This window comes from Plecotus auritus (assembly GCF_963455305.1).
Source record: "Plecotus auritus genome assembly, chromosome: 6".
Classification (NCBI taxonomy): domain Eukaryota; kingdom Metazoa; phylum Chordata; class Mammalia; order Chiroptera; family Vespertilionidae; genus Plecotus; species Plecotus auritus.
Genome location: NC_137773.1, coordinates 126,312,976 through 126,332,532, shown reverse-complemented (window position 1 = coordinate 126,332,532; position 19,557 = coordinate 126,312,976). Strand labels below are relative to the sequence as shown.

The window sequence follows — 19,557 nt, the reverse complement described above, 5'->3', positions numbered from 1 at the left end:
TGAAAACACCACAGGGAGAGAGCAGGGCCTCTCCACTTGCCTAAGGACTCTGCCCAGTTCTTCAGATGGAACAATTTGATTTTTAAATGCATGGGCCAGGCCACCCCTCTGCTCATCCTTCCTAACCATTCCTCAGGACAAACCCCAGATCCTCAACATGGATCCCCACCACCTCTCCACCATCTCCCCTTTCCTCTCTGAATCCAGCCACGCCAGCCCTCCTTCTGTTCCTCACTCTCAACAACTCATACCAGTACTTGCTGTTCTTTTGGCCTGGAAGCCCCCTCCCCCGGCACCCACCTCCCTGTGCACCTGGTTCACTGTTTCCCGGGAGCCCCTCAGACAGGGCCATGTGCGCCCCCTGGCTGCCCTCGGTGCACCTGTTCCTCTTCCTTAGCACGGGGCTCCAGGGAGCTGCACCCCCACATGGCACAGCACCTGTGCCCATCTCCTCCTTAGCAGCACTGCCCAGTAGGACCACCTCGGGAGTCATGGGTGTCATCTTAAATGTTCTCGCAGCCACTTAAAAAAAAAATGAAGAAAAGCAAATGAAAATTTTACTAATATGTTTCATTTAACCCAATATCCAAACTTTTACCGTTTCAACAGATTAGCCACATAAAGATTATGAAAGGTATACTTTACATTTCTTCATAAGTCTTCAAACTCCAGTGAGTGTTTTAACCTACAGCACAACTCAGCTTGGACCAGCCACGCTTCAAGTGGTCAATTGCCACACGTGGCTGGTGGCCGTCATGGTGGACAGCTCAGCTCTGTACAGTAACCTCCCTGAGGGGCAGAACACGACCTTACTGTTGTAGCCACAGCCCCAGACTATGCTTGGCTCAATGTAAGAGCCAAATAACTATTTGGGATTTTTTACAAACAGCACATACATAGGTTGTGGGTTCAATCCCCAGTTGGGGCACATACAGAAGGCAACCAAAAGATGTTCTCTCGCATTGATGTTCTCTCTCTCTCTCTTTCTTTCCCGCTCTCTAAAATCTATAAGCATATCCTCCAGTGAGGATTTTTTAAAGAGTCAATATTTATACAGAGGAAATGGAGGCCTAGAGAGGAAGTGGTTGGTCCAAAGTCACAGGACTAATAAAAGGTGAGCCGCTACTAGCCCCCAGCTGAGCCCCCAGCCCAGCACCTGCTGCAAGCGCAGGCATCTGTCAGTCTAATTGCCTCCAGGTGCCTGTGTGCTCCCAAAGCTCAGCCCAAGGCATCTTCATCAAAACTTTACCTCCAAACACAGGGAAAGTTTGGCTCTGTGAGGAAAGTTTCCTTTCTATTACCTTGTAAATCCTATGGATTGACAGGTATTAAGGAAGCGGCATTAGGTGCTGCCTGTGTTGTTTTGAAACTCTCTTCGCAGCTATTGTATCATCAGCTGAGATTTCTTCAGATCCACCTTCAATATCTCTGCGTGAAGCTGCGAACTAGTGAGTTAGCACGCCCTCCCCAGGCCCAGGGTAAGCGGCCTGTGGGGACGCTAGGCGTGAATGGGATGGCAGGGAGCATGATCAGCATTCTCTCATGCCCAGACTTATTTACTCCTACAAATCAGGTAGGGGAGTCCTTGGAAAAATACATCTCCCTCTTTCAGAAGTCCGCATTGTAAATGAAGGGACAGTAACCACCCCCAAAAGAGAGAGAAAGTGGAGATACAAGAAATATAGGCTCAGCCTATATTTATCAGTAGAACAAAGAAAAGTAGTTACACAATGGTATCACAGTATAATCCTATTTTCATTGTAAAATTTCTATTTCATCTATGTTATAAGAAAGAGATCCAGAAGATTGTTTTTCAAAATATTAATTAGAAGTTTCATTAGGTGGTAAAATTGTGAATAACCTTTATTTACTCTGCTCTTAATGGACCAACAGTTTTGAATTTTCTTCAGTGAATATGTATTATTTGTGTAAAAAAGAAAACAGGTGAACATTTGAAGTAAATAATTCTATGCCCATATGTAGATTCACATATGATCCCAAGTATTCCAACAATACTGAAGTGCTAATCTATTTTAAAAGTTCCCAGGAGTTTCGTTGTATTTTTAGCTTTTAAGTAAATGACTTTGCCCCTTTCAGAAAATCAACCCTCATTTCTATCAAGGGCATGGGAATGCAGCTTCTCCCTGGGTGTGAACATGGAGAATGCAGCTTCTCCCTGGTGTGAACATGGCTAATGCGGCCTCCCCTGGGCTTGTCTCTTAGGTGTCTATCAGAGATCAGCACCTGTGAAGAAAAGGGAGAAAAACCTGGGTTGGGCAGAGGGAGAAGGCAAAGTACAAAGGCCTGACAAAGCCTCAGCTAACCTGGCAGGGGGTGAGGGTGAAAGCGAGGCTCCTAAGTCAATGTATGACTTTGATGTAACGTGTAGCCCCAGCACTATCCAGCTTCCCTTAGTCATCACCCCCCTGGGACAGCAGAAACAGTGCCGTACCTTGACTAAGAGTCACAGGTATGGGTTTCTGCTAAGCTAAAGATAACATCCTGACCTGGGCTAGGTTTCAGCCCTAAGGTGGAACGACCCACTGGCTTCTTCCCCATGAAACCAGATAGAGGAACAAGGGAACGGACCTCAGAGCTGTCCTCACCACCTGAAGATTCATCACCCTCACCTCACCTCCGAGCAGTCAGCTCCCAGCACATCACGAACCTCTAACCCACGGTGCCTTGTGATTTTGCCCTCTATGACCTGTGTCCTACAGGCCACCAAGGAATTCAGGCTTTGACATTAGCTTCCCTTTCTCCTGGGTGGACCATTCATGATAAAATAGCCAATGTTTCTCCACTGTGATTCGAGGCGTGTAGTGTTGGGCTCTGCTAGTGCTGGGTACACGAACTTTTTCTCTTCTCCAACAAGGCTGGATGGGTAAGACCCTGGAACCAGTGTCCTCAGCAGAGTTGTCCAGCAGGGGGCTGGAATAGCAGGGCCCTCTGAGCCCCTCTTCCTTAGCCACACACCAGGTGAAGGCTGCCCTGGGAAGAGCATGACTTCCAGGCAGGGGGCACTATGCCGCCGAGGCTGCCCTCAAAGACACTGAAGGCTAGACAGCAAGTCCTTCCTTGAAAGGGAATCTGGGTGGCACAGCTCCATGTCCACCACAGAATTCATCCACACTCTGCAATCCATTAGCCATGTCTGCCATGGGCCATGTTCAGGACACCATCTGTGCCAGGTATTTGGCAACTCAGGGACCAATGGGCAAGGCCTATAATTGCAATATCATGCTGATACCTAAAAATAAACTGGATCTGGAAGAAAACCAAAAAGCATATAAATCAAATGAGGAATGGGACCTGCCTGCCATCCAGTTAACTGTCTGTTGGGCTGGATTGAACATGGAAACATTCTTTTGTTTTCTGATAAGAAATCTCTCCTCCTCCTTTAATTTATTCCACATTGACTTACTAAGTATCACTATGTGCCAAGCACTGAGCTTGATGTTGGGACATGACTGAGAAGAGTGAGCCATAAGAAATGGATGATTTCAGTCCTGAGCGCATAAGGCTTTCGCTTATTGCCTCATGGATGTGGCTTTTACCCAACTGATCTGTTTGTGCTATTAGCCCATGGGTTTCTTTAGTCTCTACAGCCCCAGCTAGAAGAGCCCAGTACTACAATAATGGCCCCTTTGGAATTCCATCTCACCCTCTCCGCTGAGTCTCCACTAGCTTTGATCTTGGAAGTCAGGTAAGAAGAGGGTTTATCCTCATAGGGTACCTCCCTATGACTATTTTGTAAATACCAACCTGTATTTCTTAATACCTTCACCACCTTTTTCACTCAGTCCCCCAACCAACCTCCTCTCTGGCAACCATCAGTTTGTTCTCTGTATCTATAAATCCGTTTCTATTTTGCCTGTTCATGTATATTGTTCTCTAGATCCCACCTATAAGTGAAATTATGTGGTGTTTGTCTTTCTCTGACTGACTTATTTCAGTTAGCATAATGTTCTCTAGATCCATCCATGCTGTTACAAATTTCATCCAATGTTGCATTGCTGTTGTAATATTTCATTATTTTTTATGGCCCAATAATATTCCATGTATATATGTACCACCACATTTCTATCCACTCATCTATTGATGGGCACTTGTGTTGTTTCCATAGTTTAACTGTTGTAAATAACACTGCAATGAACATAGGAGTGCATGTATTCTTTCAAATTAGTGTTTTGTGTATATATATATATATATATATATATATATATATATTCCAAGTAGTGGAATTGCTGCATCATAAAGCAGTTCCATTTTTAATATTTTGATGTAACACCATACTGTTTTCTGTAGTGGCTACTCCAATCCAGGGAAGAGTTTGAGGATCCAGCATATTGTATGAGGAGCTGGAAAGCTCACACAGCTGATAACATTAACAGTATACTACCAGTAGCTGTAATTGTATAATAATCTATATGTAGAAAAGCCAAGTGACCTGAATGACAGAACAACTGGAATGACTGGAATGACCGGAACGACCAGAACGACTGGTTGCTGTGACGCACACTGCAGTGGCCAACTGGCCAATCGACATCCCCCAACCACCCGTGGCCCCTCCCCCCAGCTGGCCCCGCCCTCGATCACTCCCCCAACCCTAATCAGGGGCAGGGCCAACTGGCCAACCTCCCACGGCCCCTCCCCCTCACTGTCCCAGCCTGATCAGCCCCCATCTGGGTGGGCAGGCCGGATCCCACCTGTGCATGAATTTGTGCACCAGGCCTCTAGTAAATGTATAATTAAAAAATGTAATTGATAATTTTTCTCACACACTTACTATACATTATATATTTTGCTAACCACTTTATATAAATTGAATACAGACTTTCATGTTGAATTCTTAAAATTTAAGGGTGAGAGAAATAGAGAACTCAACCAGTCGTCTTTGTCCTGGAGCCTTACTTACAATCAGGTACGTTGCTGTGCACGTACTTCATAGTGTTAAATAAGATACTTCATAGTGTTAAATAAGAGACTGTTTAAATCTAATGTTATTGTTCACAACAATAAACATAAATTAAATTTGTTTTAGACCCAATGAAGTGAGTAGACTGGTCCTACAGCTGTACTACTAAGTAATGTTTGCAATACATCAAGAACACAATAAAGCTGCCATTTTTTCCCATTTAAAGCCATCCTCGGAGAGGTTAGATGATGTGCTAACAAAATGAGAGCCTGTTAATTATATTCCTGGGTAATTTTGATTCAAAAGGGATGATTTTGCTTTCCCTCACGGAGAGTAAATCATTTAGTGTAGATGAAGGAGTATAATTTTGGAGCTGGATGAAATATAAGGTAACGATGCTGAATTAAGCGATTATGCAGATGTTCTGGCCCAAAGCAGCTTCTTCATCAACTAGTGAAAATATGCTGTTTTGCCCACGAGGCCTTGTTAATAAGGAAAAACTGTATTTAGCTCAGATTTCACATTGTCAACTAGATTTCCTTTTGGCTTTGATAAATAATTCCGTAATCCTTGCCCACAGTGGAAAGAGATGCCTGGTGTGTGGGGAGCTCCCCATCATGAGATATTCAAGCAGACCCAGGATCAACCCTGGAAACATTGTCTGAGGACATTCTTTTCAGTTAGCCTATGAATACGGATTTTACTAGGAATATTTCATGGTGGTTTATTTATTTACTAGAGGCCTGGTGCATGAAATTCGTGCATGGGGGTGTCCCTCAGCCCAGCCTGTACTCTCTCCAATCTGGGACCCCTCGAGGGATGTCCGACTGCCCGTTTAGACCCAATCCCGGTGATCGGACCTAAATGCGCAGTTGGACATCCCTCTCACAATCCAGAACTGTTGGCTCCCAACTGCTCGCCTGCCTGCCTTCCTGATTGCCCCTAACCCCTTCTGCCTGCCAGCCTAATCACCCCCTAACCACTCCCCTGCCAGCCTGATTGATGACTAACTGCTCCTCTGCCAGCCTGTTTGCCCCAACTTACCTCCTCTGCCGGCCTGGTCACCCCTAACTGCCTTCCCCTGTAGGCTTGATTGCCCCCAACTGCCCTCCTTGCAGGCCTGGTTCCTCCCAACTGCCCTCCCCTGCTGGCCATCTTGTGGTGGCCATCTTGTGTCTACATGGGGGCAGGATCTTTGACCACAAAGATTCTTATTTAAAGAATGTGGATGTTTAGAGGGCAAAAGAGGAAGGAATGTATATGGTTTTCTATTCAGGAGGACTGGAACGGGATACATTTGAAAGGGACAGAGCAATGGAAATGTGTCTAGAACCTATCCAGGTGTGCATAGCGTAGGTGGTCCAGGTGTCAAGCCATATGGTACCACCTCTTGGTGACTGAGTTAAATTCAGATCTTCTTCAGTGAAAGGTATCTCCATCACAAAGGTGTTTTATTTAATAAGTATTTGTTGGCCCCTTCTCTTGGGCCAGGCACTATGGAATGGAACTATAAGAAGGTCACAGCTCCTATCTTCAGTCCAGTGATCCTTTTACTAGTAACTCTGAGGTTCTACAAATTCATCTTAAAGACATTTACATTAGCTCTCTCTTTTCCATCTTTTCAATATTTTCTTGTGTCTCACTTTTTTAAATAACACTTTTGTGCATATGTTTTTAAGTATAGAGGTAAATATAAGAGGATAGCATCCACCTTCTTTCTGTTATCAGTTAGCTGCTGCTGTAAAACAAGCCAGAGGCTTCGAACAAGCATTTATTGTTGGAGTTCAGTGTGTGAGGGTCAGGTGAAGGTCAGCTGAAACAGGCTGCATTGGCTGGGCCATTCTGCTCTTCCAGGATGGATTCGTGCACTTGTAGGTTGGCTGGGGCAGCTCCAGGTGGGTATATAGATCCGAATGGAGAGAGCAACTGAAAGTCTCTGAGATTTCCTCCCCTCTGAACCAGAAGAGACCAGCATAGGAGAGCCACAGTGCATGGGTCTGGGATACACTTCTGGAGACCCAGCTCCCTGGACCCTTCCCCTTGCCAGAGAGATGGGATGTTAGCCAATAAGGAGATGCCATGTCTCCCTGGCCCACAAAAATGTGCAGAAGCAATGTCAGGGTTGGGCAAGGCTCCTCTGACCCTGGAGCTGACAGGGCAAGCAAAGGCCTGTCGTCACGAGAAAGCCCCTGGCTCCTCTGCTGTCTCATCAGCCCACATGCGGAGAGACAGCTGTGCCTCCTCCAGGGCCTCAGATATGTCCATGGCAAGTCGACCTCAGCCCAACACTGACAGAAAAAATTACAGGAAGCCCAAGGGGCCCAAGAGCCTAAGGGATCCACAGAACCCAAAGAAGAAAATGAAATATTCGGAACAGACTTTTACTGAAATGGACAACTTCAACAAGAATAGATAAGATGGCCCGGCCAGCGTGGCTAAGTGGTTGAGCTTCAACCTATCAACCAGGGGTCACGGTTCGAGTCCAGGTCAGGGCACATGCTGGGTTTGCAGCCTCTATCCCCAGTGGGGAGTGTGCAGGAAACAGCCAATCAATGATTTTCTCTCATCATTGATGCTTCTATCTCTCTCTCCCTCTATCTTCCTCTCTGAAATCAATAAAAATATATATTTTTTAAAAGAATAGATGATTTAGATTAATGTGTAATGTGCATGTGTGCACACATTCTATATATACACACATACATTCACACTTATACACCACACAAACTCATACACTCACAACTCACACACACTCACACACACATCCATATATTCACACACAACCATATACTAGTATTCACGCACACACTCACACACACACAATCACACATATACACACTCACTCATGCACACTCACACTCTCTCTCTCTCTCTCTCTCTCTCTCTCTCTCACACACACACACACACACACATACACACACATCTTCCTGTGACTAAAAATATGATCTTAAAAAATCAGTAGATGAGGAGAAATTGAAACTGGCGAGATCGAAGTTAGTGACCCAGAATATCAAGTGAAAGAAATCTCTAACAGCAGAGTGATGATTCAATAGGTTAGAAATGATGAGAGGAAAAGATAAGAGATTTAGCTACTGAATCCTGGAGACCCAACATGAGAACAATCCATTTCCATTTCAAAAGGGGAAACCGAGACCGGTGGAAAAGCAACAATAATTATACAAATCAGGAAGAAACTATCCCAAGCGGTAGACAGCTCTGAAGTTTCAAATTGATTTGAAGAAAAGCCTCAGACCTCTTACAAAATTCCAGAATAAAGAAAGTATTAGAAAAGAAATAAATGTCCTAAATTCTCACCACCAGATATACCTACCTATATTATTAAAAATAAAAATATGTACAAAGAAAATTGGAAAATTCAATGGTTCAGAAACAGTGAAAGGAAAAGGAAAAATCTTCCTTCATCCTTTGCATTTCCTCCCCAGACTTGCTGTAAAAGGTAATCGCTTTTAACAGTTCCTATGACTTCTCACTGCCCCCAAGTCAATGCATATGCCAGCACATATATCTACATAGATGCTTATTTATTCATATGAATGAAAACTCTGTAGGTTATCCTCCTTGATCACTTAATATATCTTGCATATCAATATATGCCTAATTTTTTAATATTATAATTTGTACATGATGTGATTTTCCAACCAACCCCCTTATTAAATGGACGCTTTGATTCTATTCCAGTTGTTTTTCTCTTACAAACTACTACCATGAGCAATCATACACAAAAAATCTCATAAATCTTTTGTAAACCTACCTACAGGGACATTTCAAGCAATAAAATTACCGGGTCAAAGGCACTTGCATTTTTATTGATTAAAGGCCTTAAAATATTCTTGGCAAAGAGTAGGCACTCAATAGATATTTTTAAACAAACTAAAATGGTCACATTGTTCGTAGTAAGATAGCATTAATTTATATCCTATATTAAAGACTTTTGAAGTCACTATAGTTTGTAGAATGGTAACCCAAAAAAGGATATGTCGGTGTCCGGACCCCTGGAACCTGGGCACATGATCTTATTGGAAAGTCTTTGCAGCTTGAAATGGGGAGATCCCCCTGAATTATCCAGGGGGGCCTGTATCAGAAACATGTCTTTATAGGAGTGGAGTAGAGGGACATGTGACGGACACATTGAGGAGAAAGTGACATGAAAGGCAGAGATTAGAGGGAGGCAGCCACAAGCCCAGGAACACCAGGGCAGCCACCAGGAGCTGAGGAGGGCAGTGGCAGGTTCTCCCCTAGAGCCGCCCGAGCGAGTGTGATCCTGCCAACATTTAGAATTCTGGCTTCCAGAAATGTGAGAGGATCAAGTGCTGTTGCTTAAGCCACCAAGTCTGTGCTATGGGTTAAGGCAGCCTCAGGAAATGCATCCAGTCATTACTGTTAAATTGGAGCCTGGTGGTAAAGAGCATCGGAGTTTGGAGGCAAATTGATTTGGAACCAAAAGACAGGTCAAATTCCAGGGTCCTGCCCCTGACAGCAGCCTTCTTCAGCTCCCCGCCCCCCGCCCCGCCCCGCTTAACCCCCTTCTCCCACGTTACCTTTCCCACCCTACCTCCAGGCACGTTGTCTCCAGCACATACATTATCTCTTGGCCAGATCCGAAACAGACCCAAAACAATTCAACAACGGAAAGTAAAAACAATGTACCAATTTTTCTTGGTTTTGGCACAGGCAGATACAATACTAATTGATCCAATCCAGACTTTGAGAAGGACGTTTATAAATGCTTTGGGGTTTTTTTCTTAAAAGCTCAGGTGGTGGCAGATGGAGACTCACATGTCTACATCCATCTAATCGTAATTGATCCAGCGAGTCTTTCTGGAGAGGGGAGAGCGTTTTCCCAGTCTTCAGTCTCTCCCCTGGTGGAGAATTGTCATGCCATCTGGAGCAAGGTAGTCTACTCCTTCACAAAAGCTGTGAAGCTAATTACCAACCAATTCCAACATAGATTGCTTAGAACCATGGAGTGACCCTCTCTGTGTTCCAAGCCACTGCTCCCTCGCTGGCCAGTTTTGACTTAATGAAACCAATCCTGTTTAACAGAGATAATACTTACAGTTTAAAAAGCACTGCCAAATGTAGAATCTCAATTCTTTTATGTTGTTTCTCACAACAAAATGATGAGACAGAAATGGGGCAGGGGGGGAATTGTATATATTGATGATTGTACATAGTCTTGAAGAAGAAAACCGACTTTCAAAGCTCCCGACTTCAAACCCACCGATGTCCCCCACACCATAGTGCCCCTGAGGATTGACCCATGGGGTTAGACATAAGTGGAAAATGAGCCTGTTTATGTCCAGGTGCTCTCTCTTCTTGGGGCGTGAGGTGTCCCAGGGCCAAGAAGGGATCATCCGTGTGCACACATGCAAAGGGGCATCAACATCAAGACGTTTCTGACCATCCAAGCCCCCATAATCCTCTGACTCAAAGTCATTGCTTATGGTTTTTGCTTTGAATAAGATTTATTATGGAAATATCCGATGTCACCCTAGCCGGTTTGCTCAGTGGGTAGAGCATCGGCCTGTGGACCAAAGGGTCCTGGGTTCAATTCTAGTCAAGGGCACGCACCTTGGTTGCAGGCTCCTCCCCAGACCCGACAGGGTCGCATTCAGGAGGCAACCAATTGATGTGTTTCTCTCACATCGATGTTTCTCTCTGTCTTTCCATCTCTCTTCCACTCTCCCTAAAAATCAATGGAAAAATATCCTTGGGTAAAGATTAACAAAAAAATAATAGTAATTAAAATATATATCCCATGTTGAACTCTATTTTGGGTTAAATGTGGATTTAGTCTCTACCATCAACATTGCTCTGGTCTCCTGCTACCATGTGTCTTCTGATACCCAAGAGGGAGATCATCAGAGAGTACATGTGTACTTAAAACTTATTTGTCTAAGTACATAGTTCTCAAAAGGTTGGATGCCTACATCTCCCTGGCAAGTCATCAGTAATAATAATTAAAGTTTCTGGGGTTCGTTCTTCATAGTGCTACAAAAAGCAATGTAAAAGCAGGATCAATTGTGCTTTTTGAAAATGCTGGAAAAAATTCTTTGTTTCTTATGACTACTAGAAACCAAAAAAGTTCTTCTCTAAAGATAATTCCCATTTCTATTTTGTGGGACATAGGAATAATAAGCAATTTGAATTAAAGGCGAGAGATCTGGATTTATATACTCAAATTCATTTATTCACTAAATATGTATGGAGTCCCCACTGTGCCAAGCATGTGCTGGGGCTGTAGCAGTGAGAATAACAGGCTCCAGTCGTAACAAGCACACCTTCCACTGGGCAAAGTCAGGCCGTGAACATGCATCAGTTTAGTCTCTAGTTTTCAGCAAAGCTATTTAGACATTCAGGGTCAACCAGTCCTGCTGTCCTCACCCTGATGCCCTGAACTGGAGGATTCCAGAAAGCTATAAACAAAGCAGCTGGCCTCACATCTGCCATTTAATTAAATAGCCAGGGAAAAAATTACCATGAGAGTGACACACACCAAAACAGCAACCATTGAGCCACACAGGAAGTGCTAGTCCTGCATGGGAATTCTTAAAGACCTGGACTCCTCAGAAGGGTGGGGTTCGGGGAGGGCGTACATGCTCGCCAAGGACGCCTCCTGGTGCCTGGGGGACTTCTTCCACTTTCGTGCACCTGTTCTGCTGTTATATTCATACACATTCCCAGAGACTGTGGGAGAACACAAAACACAAAGAACGTAGATTATAATGAACTCACAAAGCATTGGTTCATCCCACAAAGTGTTTACTGAGCATTTGCTATATAGCCAGTAGTGACAAGCTGTTTGTCTTTTCAAGCCTTGCTCTGTTACCAAAGGGAAAATGAGAAGCAAAACTTGAAGCAGTGTGTGATTTCACATGCATTAAAAATTGCCCCTTTAGCACTAGAGATATCTTGTTTGGTGGAGGAATGGTTTTTCATCTTAACCATGGTAGTGATCACATGAATCTATATAGGTGATTAAATGTCACAGAACTATTCACACAGACATAAAAAATAAGTGTATGCCCAAACTGATCAAATCTGTAGTCCAGCCCTAACTGGTTTGGCTCAGTGGATAGAGCGTCGGCCTGCGGACTGAAAGGTCCCAGGTTCGATTCCGGTCAAGGGCATGTACCTTGGTTGCGGGCACATCCCCAGTAGGAGGTGTGCAGGAGGTAGCTGATCGATGTTTCTCTCTCATCGATGTTTCTAACTCTCTATCCACCTCCCTCCTCTCTGTAAAAGATCAATAAAATATATTTTAAAAAAAAATCTGTAGTCCAGTTCGTTGACCAGTGTCAGTTTCATGGGTTTGGTGCTGTAGCTTTAGAAAACGTTGCCTTTGAGATAAACTAGGTGATGGGTATAAAGTACTTCTCTGTGGTGTGTGTGTGTGTGTGTGTGTGTGTGTGTGTGTGCGCGCGCGCGTGCGCGTGCGAATGCACGCACGTGCACGTGAGTGCGCACACACAATTTCTTGGGAACCTAATTATTTTAAAATCAAACATTATTTTTTTTAAAATAGTTTGGTATCTCTTTTGAAGTTTGCTATTTATTTTTATTTTTATTTTTTTTAAATATATTTTATTGATTTTTTACAGAGAGGAAGGAAGAGTGATAGATAGTCAGAAACATCGATGAGAGAGAAACATCGATCGGCTGCCTCCTGCACACCTCCCACTGGGGATGTGCCCACAACCAAGCTACATGCCCTTGACCGGAATCGAACCTGGGACCCTTCAGTCCGCAGGCCGATGCTCTATCCACTGAGCCAAACCGGTTTTGGCTCAAACATTATTTTAAAAAGCAAGTCAAATTGTTGTTTAAATTTTCCCTCAAGTGAGGTGGGTGCCTTACACAGTGTCTGAGGTTTAACCTACTGATGTTTTATAGAAATAATAATGAAATATAGTAATATACAAGAGAAAAGAAACAAGGTAAATAGGGCTTGATAGAGTAAACATTCAACAAATTGTTGTTTCTTAGGTGTCTAGGATATAATCCTATATAATAAAAGCCAAATATGCAAATTGTCCCCTCAACTGGGAGTTCGACGGGGGGTTAGGGGGGTGGGGTGTCCTGGGGGGCCAGCCAACCAACCTCCCATGTCCCCTCTCCCCAGTCGGCCTGGCCCTGATTGGCCCCGTTCAGGGCGGGCCGGCCAGACCCTACCCATGCACGAAGTTGGGCACTGGGCCTCTAGTAAATAAGTCCTATCTAATAAAAGAGTAATATGCAAATTAACCATCACTCCGCTACACCCACAAGCCACGCCCACCAGCCAATCATGAGCGAGTATGCAAACTAACCCAACCAAGATGGCTGCAGCCACGGAGAGAGCAGGAGGGAGGCTTGGGTTTCCCCGGCAATGGAGGAAGCCAAGCTTTCCGCACATTCTGGCTGGCCCAGGCCTCCACTTAAGGCTACAAAGTTTCAATTATAAAAGATAAATTAATCCCAACATAAATGGCAGCAGCCACACAGCTGGAGAGAGCAGGAGGCTTGAGTTGCCCCTGGCGATGGAGGAAGCCAAGTTTCCACACCCCTGGCCTGCTTTGGCCTCCGCTTAAGGCTACAAAGTTTCAACTATAGAAGATACATAAATCCCAACAGAAATGGCTGCCGCCACAGAGCAAGTAGAAGGCTTGGCTCCACTCCAGGCTACAAAGTTTCAATTGTAGAAGATAAATAAATCCCAGATACCAGGGCCTCCACTTGAGTCACCAGGGGGCGTGGCCAGCCTGCAAACCACCACAGGCCCCTCGCCCAGGCCACCCCACACCCCAAGGGAACCCCCACCCTGATCCAGGACACCCTTTAGGGCAAACCAGCCAGCTCCCACCCATGCACCAGGCCTCTATCCTATCTAATAAAAGAGTAATATGCAGATTGACCATCACTCCAACACACAAGATGGCTGCCCCCATGTGGTCAAAGATCCTGCCCCCATGTGGACACAAGATGGCCACCACAAGATGGCCAGCAGGGGAGGGCAGTTGGGAGGAACCAGGCCTGCAAGGGAGGGCAGTTGGGGTCGATCAAGCCTGCAGGGAAGGGCAGTTAGGGGTGACCAGGCAGGCAGAAGAGGGAAGTTGGGGGCAAACAGGATGGCAGGGGAGCAGTTAGACATCAATCAGGCTGGCAGGCAGAAGGGGTTAGGGGCAATCAGGAAGGCAGGCAGGCAAGCAGTTGGGAGCCAGCAGTCCTGGATTGTGAGAGGGATGTCCGACTGCCTGTTTAGGCCTAATCCCACTGGGATCAGGTCTAAAAGGGCAGTTGGACATCCTTCGAGTGGTCCCAGATTAGAGAGGGTGCAGGCTGGGCTGAGGGACACCCCCCACCCCATGCACAAATTTCGTGCACTGGGCCTCTAGTCCTATCTAATAAAAGAGTGATATGCAAATTAACCATCACTCCACTACACCCACAAGCCACTCTCACCAGCCAATCATGAGAGAGTATGCAAATTAACCCAACCAAGATGGCTGCAGCCACGGAGAGAGCAGGAGGCTTGGGTTTCCCCAGCAATGGAGGAAGCCAAGCTTTCCATAGCCCTGGCCTGCCTTGGCCTCTGCTCAAGGCTACAAAGTTTCAATTATAGAAGATTAAATAAATCCCAGATACCAGGGCCTCTGCTTGGGTCGCCGGGGGGTGTGGCCGGCCTGCAAACTACCACAGGCCCCTCGCCCAGGCCGCCCATGCCCCAAGGGAACCCCCACCCTGATCCGGGACACCCTTCAGGGCAAACCAGCCAGCCCCCACCCATGCACCAGGTCTCTATCCTATCTAATAAAAGAGTAATATGCAGATTGACCATCACTCCAACACACAATATGGCTGCCCCCATGTGGTCAAAGATCCTGCCCCCATGTGGACACAAGATGGCCACCACAAGATGGCCAGCAGGGTAGGGCAGTTGGGAGGGACCAGGCCTGCAGAGGAGGGAAGTTGGGGGCGACTGGGCCTGCAGGAAGGGCAGTTGGGGGTGACCAGGCCTGCAGGGGAGGACAGTTAGGGGCAATCAAGCTGGCATGGGAGCAGTTAGGCATCAATCAGGCTGTCAGGGGAGTGGTTAGGGGGTGATCAGGCTGGCAGGCAGAAGTGGTTAGGGGCAAGCAGGAAGGCAGGAAGGTGAGCTGTTGGGAGCCAACAGTCCTGGATTATGAGAGGGATCCCATATTGGAGAGGGTGCAGGCTGGGCTGAGGGACACACACCCCCATGCACGAATTTTGTGCACCAGGCCTCTAGTATAGTCAATAATATTGTAATAACTATGTATGATGCCAAGTGGATACTTGAATTATCAGAGGAATCACTTCATAAATTATATAATTGTCTAACCACTATGCTGTACAGCTGAAATTAATATAAAATAATATCGAATGCCAACCATAATTAAATTTTTTTTTAATTTTTAAAGAGTAAGTGGGACCCACCTGAGCCTAACCATGCAACTACCCCCACCAAGTTGTCAGGCATGTAATTAAGCCACTTCGGGCCCACCAACCACACCAGCTGCCAATGAAGTTCCTTTTAATACAGTAAAGCCAATGAATTGCCCAGGTGACACCTGCACAAATTCTTGACCCACAAAATTTTGAGATATAATAAGATGGTTATTGTTCTAAGCCAGTAAGTCTCAGGGTAGTTTACATAACAGTAACCAGGAGGGGGAAAAGTGTTTTATTTGGCCTGGAAAATGGAGTTTGTTTTAATTGAACTACTTACCTACATTTAAAAATGGGCAAATTTCATGTGAAAACTTAGACTTCCAGCTTCTTTTTAAGCATCAGAATTCTGGCAACTCCAGGCCCATTCCCAATGGGCAATAATTTGATGGAGCCCAATAATAGTTATGGCTCCCAAGCATCAACCGCCATTGATGACTGAACTGTCTTATATGGCACCTTTTGGTCATTTATTTTACCTGCCTGGACCTTGAATGGTTTGCTTTAGTACAGAGTCTCATTATGCAAAGCACAATGAATAAGTAATTTATTCACATAGCTTAGCATCCAAATAGGCAAAAGTGGCTTAATTTAAAGATACTTCAGCACCATACCTGGATCAATGGCTTCTCCATCAAATATAGTTTCATACACAATGGTTTCCTTTTAAAAAAACAACACACAAAATATTAGCAATAAAGCCAGCTTGATAAAATTAATTTTGACAAGTGTTGAGTACTTTAAGCAGGTGACTTCTTATAAATTACCTTGTTTTTCTTATGTAGAGAGCTAGCAACCCTGGTTCAAAAATGTCCTGCTATTCTTGTCTCCTCCCAGCCCCAGCCCCCACATGAGTCTGCCCGCCATGCCCTCCCTCAACTCAGATCTTCTTACTGATGTGAAGTCTCTTATCTTGAATGGGAAATGTTAGGGCTGACTTGTGCTCCCTCAGACTTCATGTTGAAGCACTAATACCCAGCACCTCAGAATGGGACTAGATTTAAATATAGGGCCTGGAAATAGGTGATTAAGGTAAAATGAGGTCATATTGGTGGGCCTTAATCTAATATGACTTGTGTCGCTATAAGAACAGAGGTTAGGACACAGACCAAAGAGCTGAGAAATGACCATGTGAGGACACAGAGAGAAGGCAGCCATGTGCAAGCCGTGCAGAGACCTCAGAAGACACCAAACCTGCTGACCTTCCCCTGAGACTTCGAACCTCTAGAACTGGGAGAAAATAGAAGTCTGTTGTTTAAGCCACCCAGTCTGCACTGTGTTGTTTTGCCAGCCCTCACTCACTAGCAGAGGTGCTTGGCTGGCGTCAGTTTCATAAAGGAAAACGCAGGGAAGAGAGCACTGAAAGAGAACAGGCTCATGAAACAATGTCATGGTCAATCAGGACTCAGGCAGACAAGCCTGTTGTTAATGGGGCAGCAGGTGCAAAAAGAAAAGGGAGATGGAGACTACGAAATGTCTTCCTGCCCTGGCTGGTTTGGCTCAGTGGATACAGTGTCAGCCTGTGGACTCAAGGGTCCCGGGTTTGATTCCAGTCAAGGACACATGTCTGGGTTGTGGGCTCAATCCCCAGTGTGGGGTGTGCAGGAGGCAGCTAGTCAATGATTCTCTCTCATCATTGATGTTTTTCTCTCTCTTCCTGTCTGCAATCAATAAAAAATATTTTTTAAAAAAATGCCTTCTTGTTCTGCTTCACATGTCTACTTCCTGGAACAGCCTTACCCTTGTACAGTTGTTGACATGGATCCGTTAATGAGTGAGTATCAGCCAATTTAAAGATTTCAATACTCCGAGGGATAGATTTTACTACCTGATAAGAAACCCTAGAGTTGAAGGCGTTATTCGGCTTTATCAAATATGTAATCTATTCTCAAATCTAGATGTTTTCCTTTTTTGATGTACTTATTTACTTACCTAACACCACCATGTTGTAAAAAAGCAGATCTTATTTTTAAGCAATAGTAAATAATGTTGTTTTTGATGAATACACATACAATATTAGCAGCAAAATTAGATCTAAGCGAGATTCTAAGACTGGATCTGAAACTCCATTTTTGTAATTCAACAGAAGCTGATACATTGAAATAATTTTATTTCCTTTCTATGATGCCTGAGTAGATTTACCATATGTTTACATGGAAGAACTTTTTATTGAACAATAATTATAAAGAAACTGTAATCCTCTTTCCTCTAACTATGGAGGGCTCATAAAAAATGTACTTACTGTTAATACTTCTAGTTTTTTATTTCTGTTTTCCATGACAATCTTTTCCATTTGATTTCTATCTCCTATTCAACAAATACATAAACAAACAAACAAATTAATAAATGGCAGGTATCTAATGAGTGGCTTTTCAAAACCACACAATTCATCATAATCATGTGACAATGAGCAATCTGTATCTTACCTGCAATATACTTTATTCCCCTGTATGAAAAGAAAATTTGACAAAATATCAGCTTCATTAGGCTACCATATGGCAAAAAAAATAATTTTTTGCAGCATCTGGCTATTACCACATCTCTCTTATTCCCAATTTTTAAAACAATTCTGTATGGTGAACTAATGTCATTAACCATCACCACCTCCCATCGCTGAGTCATAAATGATCTCTGCTTAGTTAATAAAAACTCATAATCAACTCTATTTTGGAGGCCATGGTATTCTGCTCCCTGATGAACTATTTAGGATGGTGATGAAAGCATCTGCATTTTCTCCATTTCTTTGGCATCTGCCCAGTTTCACAGAGATTCAAAGCAAGTGTGGCGAGGGCACCTGGACTTACCACCTGTCCATAGTCCCCCGGTGGTTGTCACACACCTGCCCGTGATGCATGCTCAAAATAATATGGGAGTTGTTTGGCTTGTCTGCTCACAAATTGACTTGTTTAAAATCTGTTCTCACAGAAAATGTGTTTCAGAGGCTCTAAGGTAGACCCCAAAGATACGCTGTTGCTGTTTTTTAAAGTTAGAGCAGGTTTGGAGCCGGGAAAGGGACCGTCATGCTTTGTTTCCCAAGTACGTTCCTCTGTGCCCCTTACAGGGCTCTTAGGCAGAAAGAGTAGCATCACCAAAGGATTTCAACTCTTTACATCAGAAGCTTAGAAAGAAAAACCACATACTTGGGTTTGGGCTTGGAAACTTCCTTGGCCGTTTTCTGACAGCATTCCATAGTGTTTCCATATCTCCAAAGCAGGAAACATACCCAGGAAACCAACCCGGCAAAGAAAACAGCCATCAGAGTGAAGATGAAAGGAATGTACCAGCCACTGGATGTGTATGTGTTGATGGCTGTGTACACGATGGTCAGGCCTTTTCTTTGCTGGGAAACAGCATTTCAAAGCAAACAGAGCATTAATTTATGTTTTCAGAGGGCATCTGTTTACAAATGAGCATCAGTATGGAGCCATGGTCCCATACAGACAGTGGGGTATTGACCCAGCTATGTGAATTTTTGTAAAACCCACAGGCGATACTGAGGAACACTCAAGCCTAGAGAAGGCACCAATTTAAGGATCTGCAGACTTGAACTGTAAGCAATGATCACATTTCCTGTCTTGACTGCAGTTTTCTCATCTGGAAAATCAAGGGGTTGAACTAGATGGCATCTGAGATTTTTCAGGCTTGTATGCCTCTATTATCTACTCCACACAGGATAAAACCCTTTTGTGCAGCTTGAGAGAACAGTGTTTTCATAAAAATCAAATATTCTGGTGGAGAGATTTATCATCCATGTTGTAAAAAAAATGACTGGATTTCAGAGGATAGAAGACAATAACATACACTAACCACACAGTCTACTGCACAGGCTTTCTCCTTGGGTGACTCTGAAGCTGTTCTGGGATCCTGCAGAGGCTTTGCTGCTCTATTTTTGAAATAACAAAATACTAAAGGGTCTGCTAAACTTCACAGGCTCTGATCAAACATTAGATGAAATGATGAATATGACACATGTACTACAGTGCCTGGCACATGGTAGGTGCTCATTACTATGAATAATATGGCCAACAACAGAGAATAACATTTAAAAGTGCCGATTTGTAGAAATATTTAACTGGTAGATTTCATTGATCAGTGGGCCTTTCTGGTGTGCCGGACTTTCAGACCATGTAGACATAATTAGTTCCTTGGGAGTCCTCTGTGCTCCACCT

The 19,557-nt window shown here is 44.3% G+C and overlaps 1 protein-coding gene across 1 annotated transcript in view; it reads right to left on the bottom strand.

The window, feature by feature from the left end:
• Positions 1–11,468: 11,468 nt before the first annotated feature.
• LOC308251822 (cadherin-related family member 3-like) overlaps positions 11,469–19,557 on the bottom strand; it is a gene marked incomplete at both ends in the record, with an annotated part of 83,701 nt that continues 75,612 nt past the window's right edge. Inside the window, 5 exons of the mRNA XM_080675498.1 lie at positions 11,469–11,626; positions 16,003–16,051; positions 17,631–17,695; positions 17,815–17,834; positions 18,529–18,728. Of these exons, the coding sequence (XP_080531624.1) occupies positions 11,469–11,626; positions 16,003–16,051; positions 17,631–17,695; positions 17,815–17,834; positions 18,529–18,728 (492 nt within the window). The remainder of the gene's footprint in view (positions 11,627–16,002; positions 16,052–17,630; positions 17,696–17,814; positions 17,835–18,528; positions 18,729–19,557) is intronic.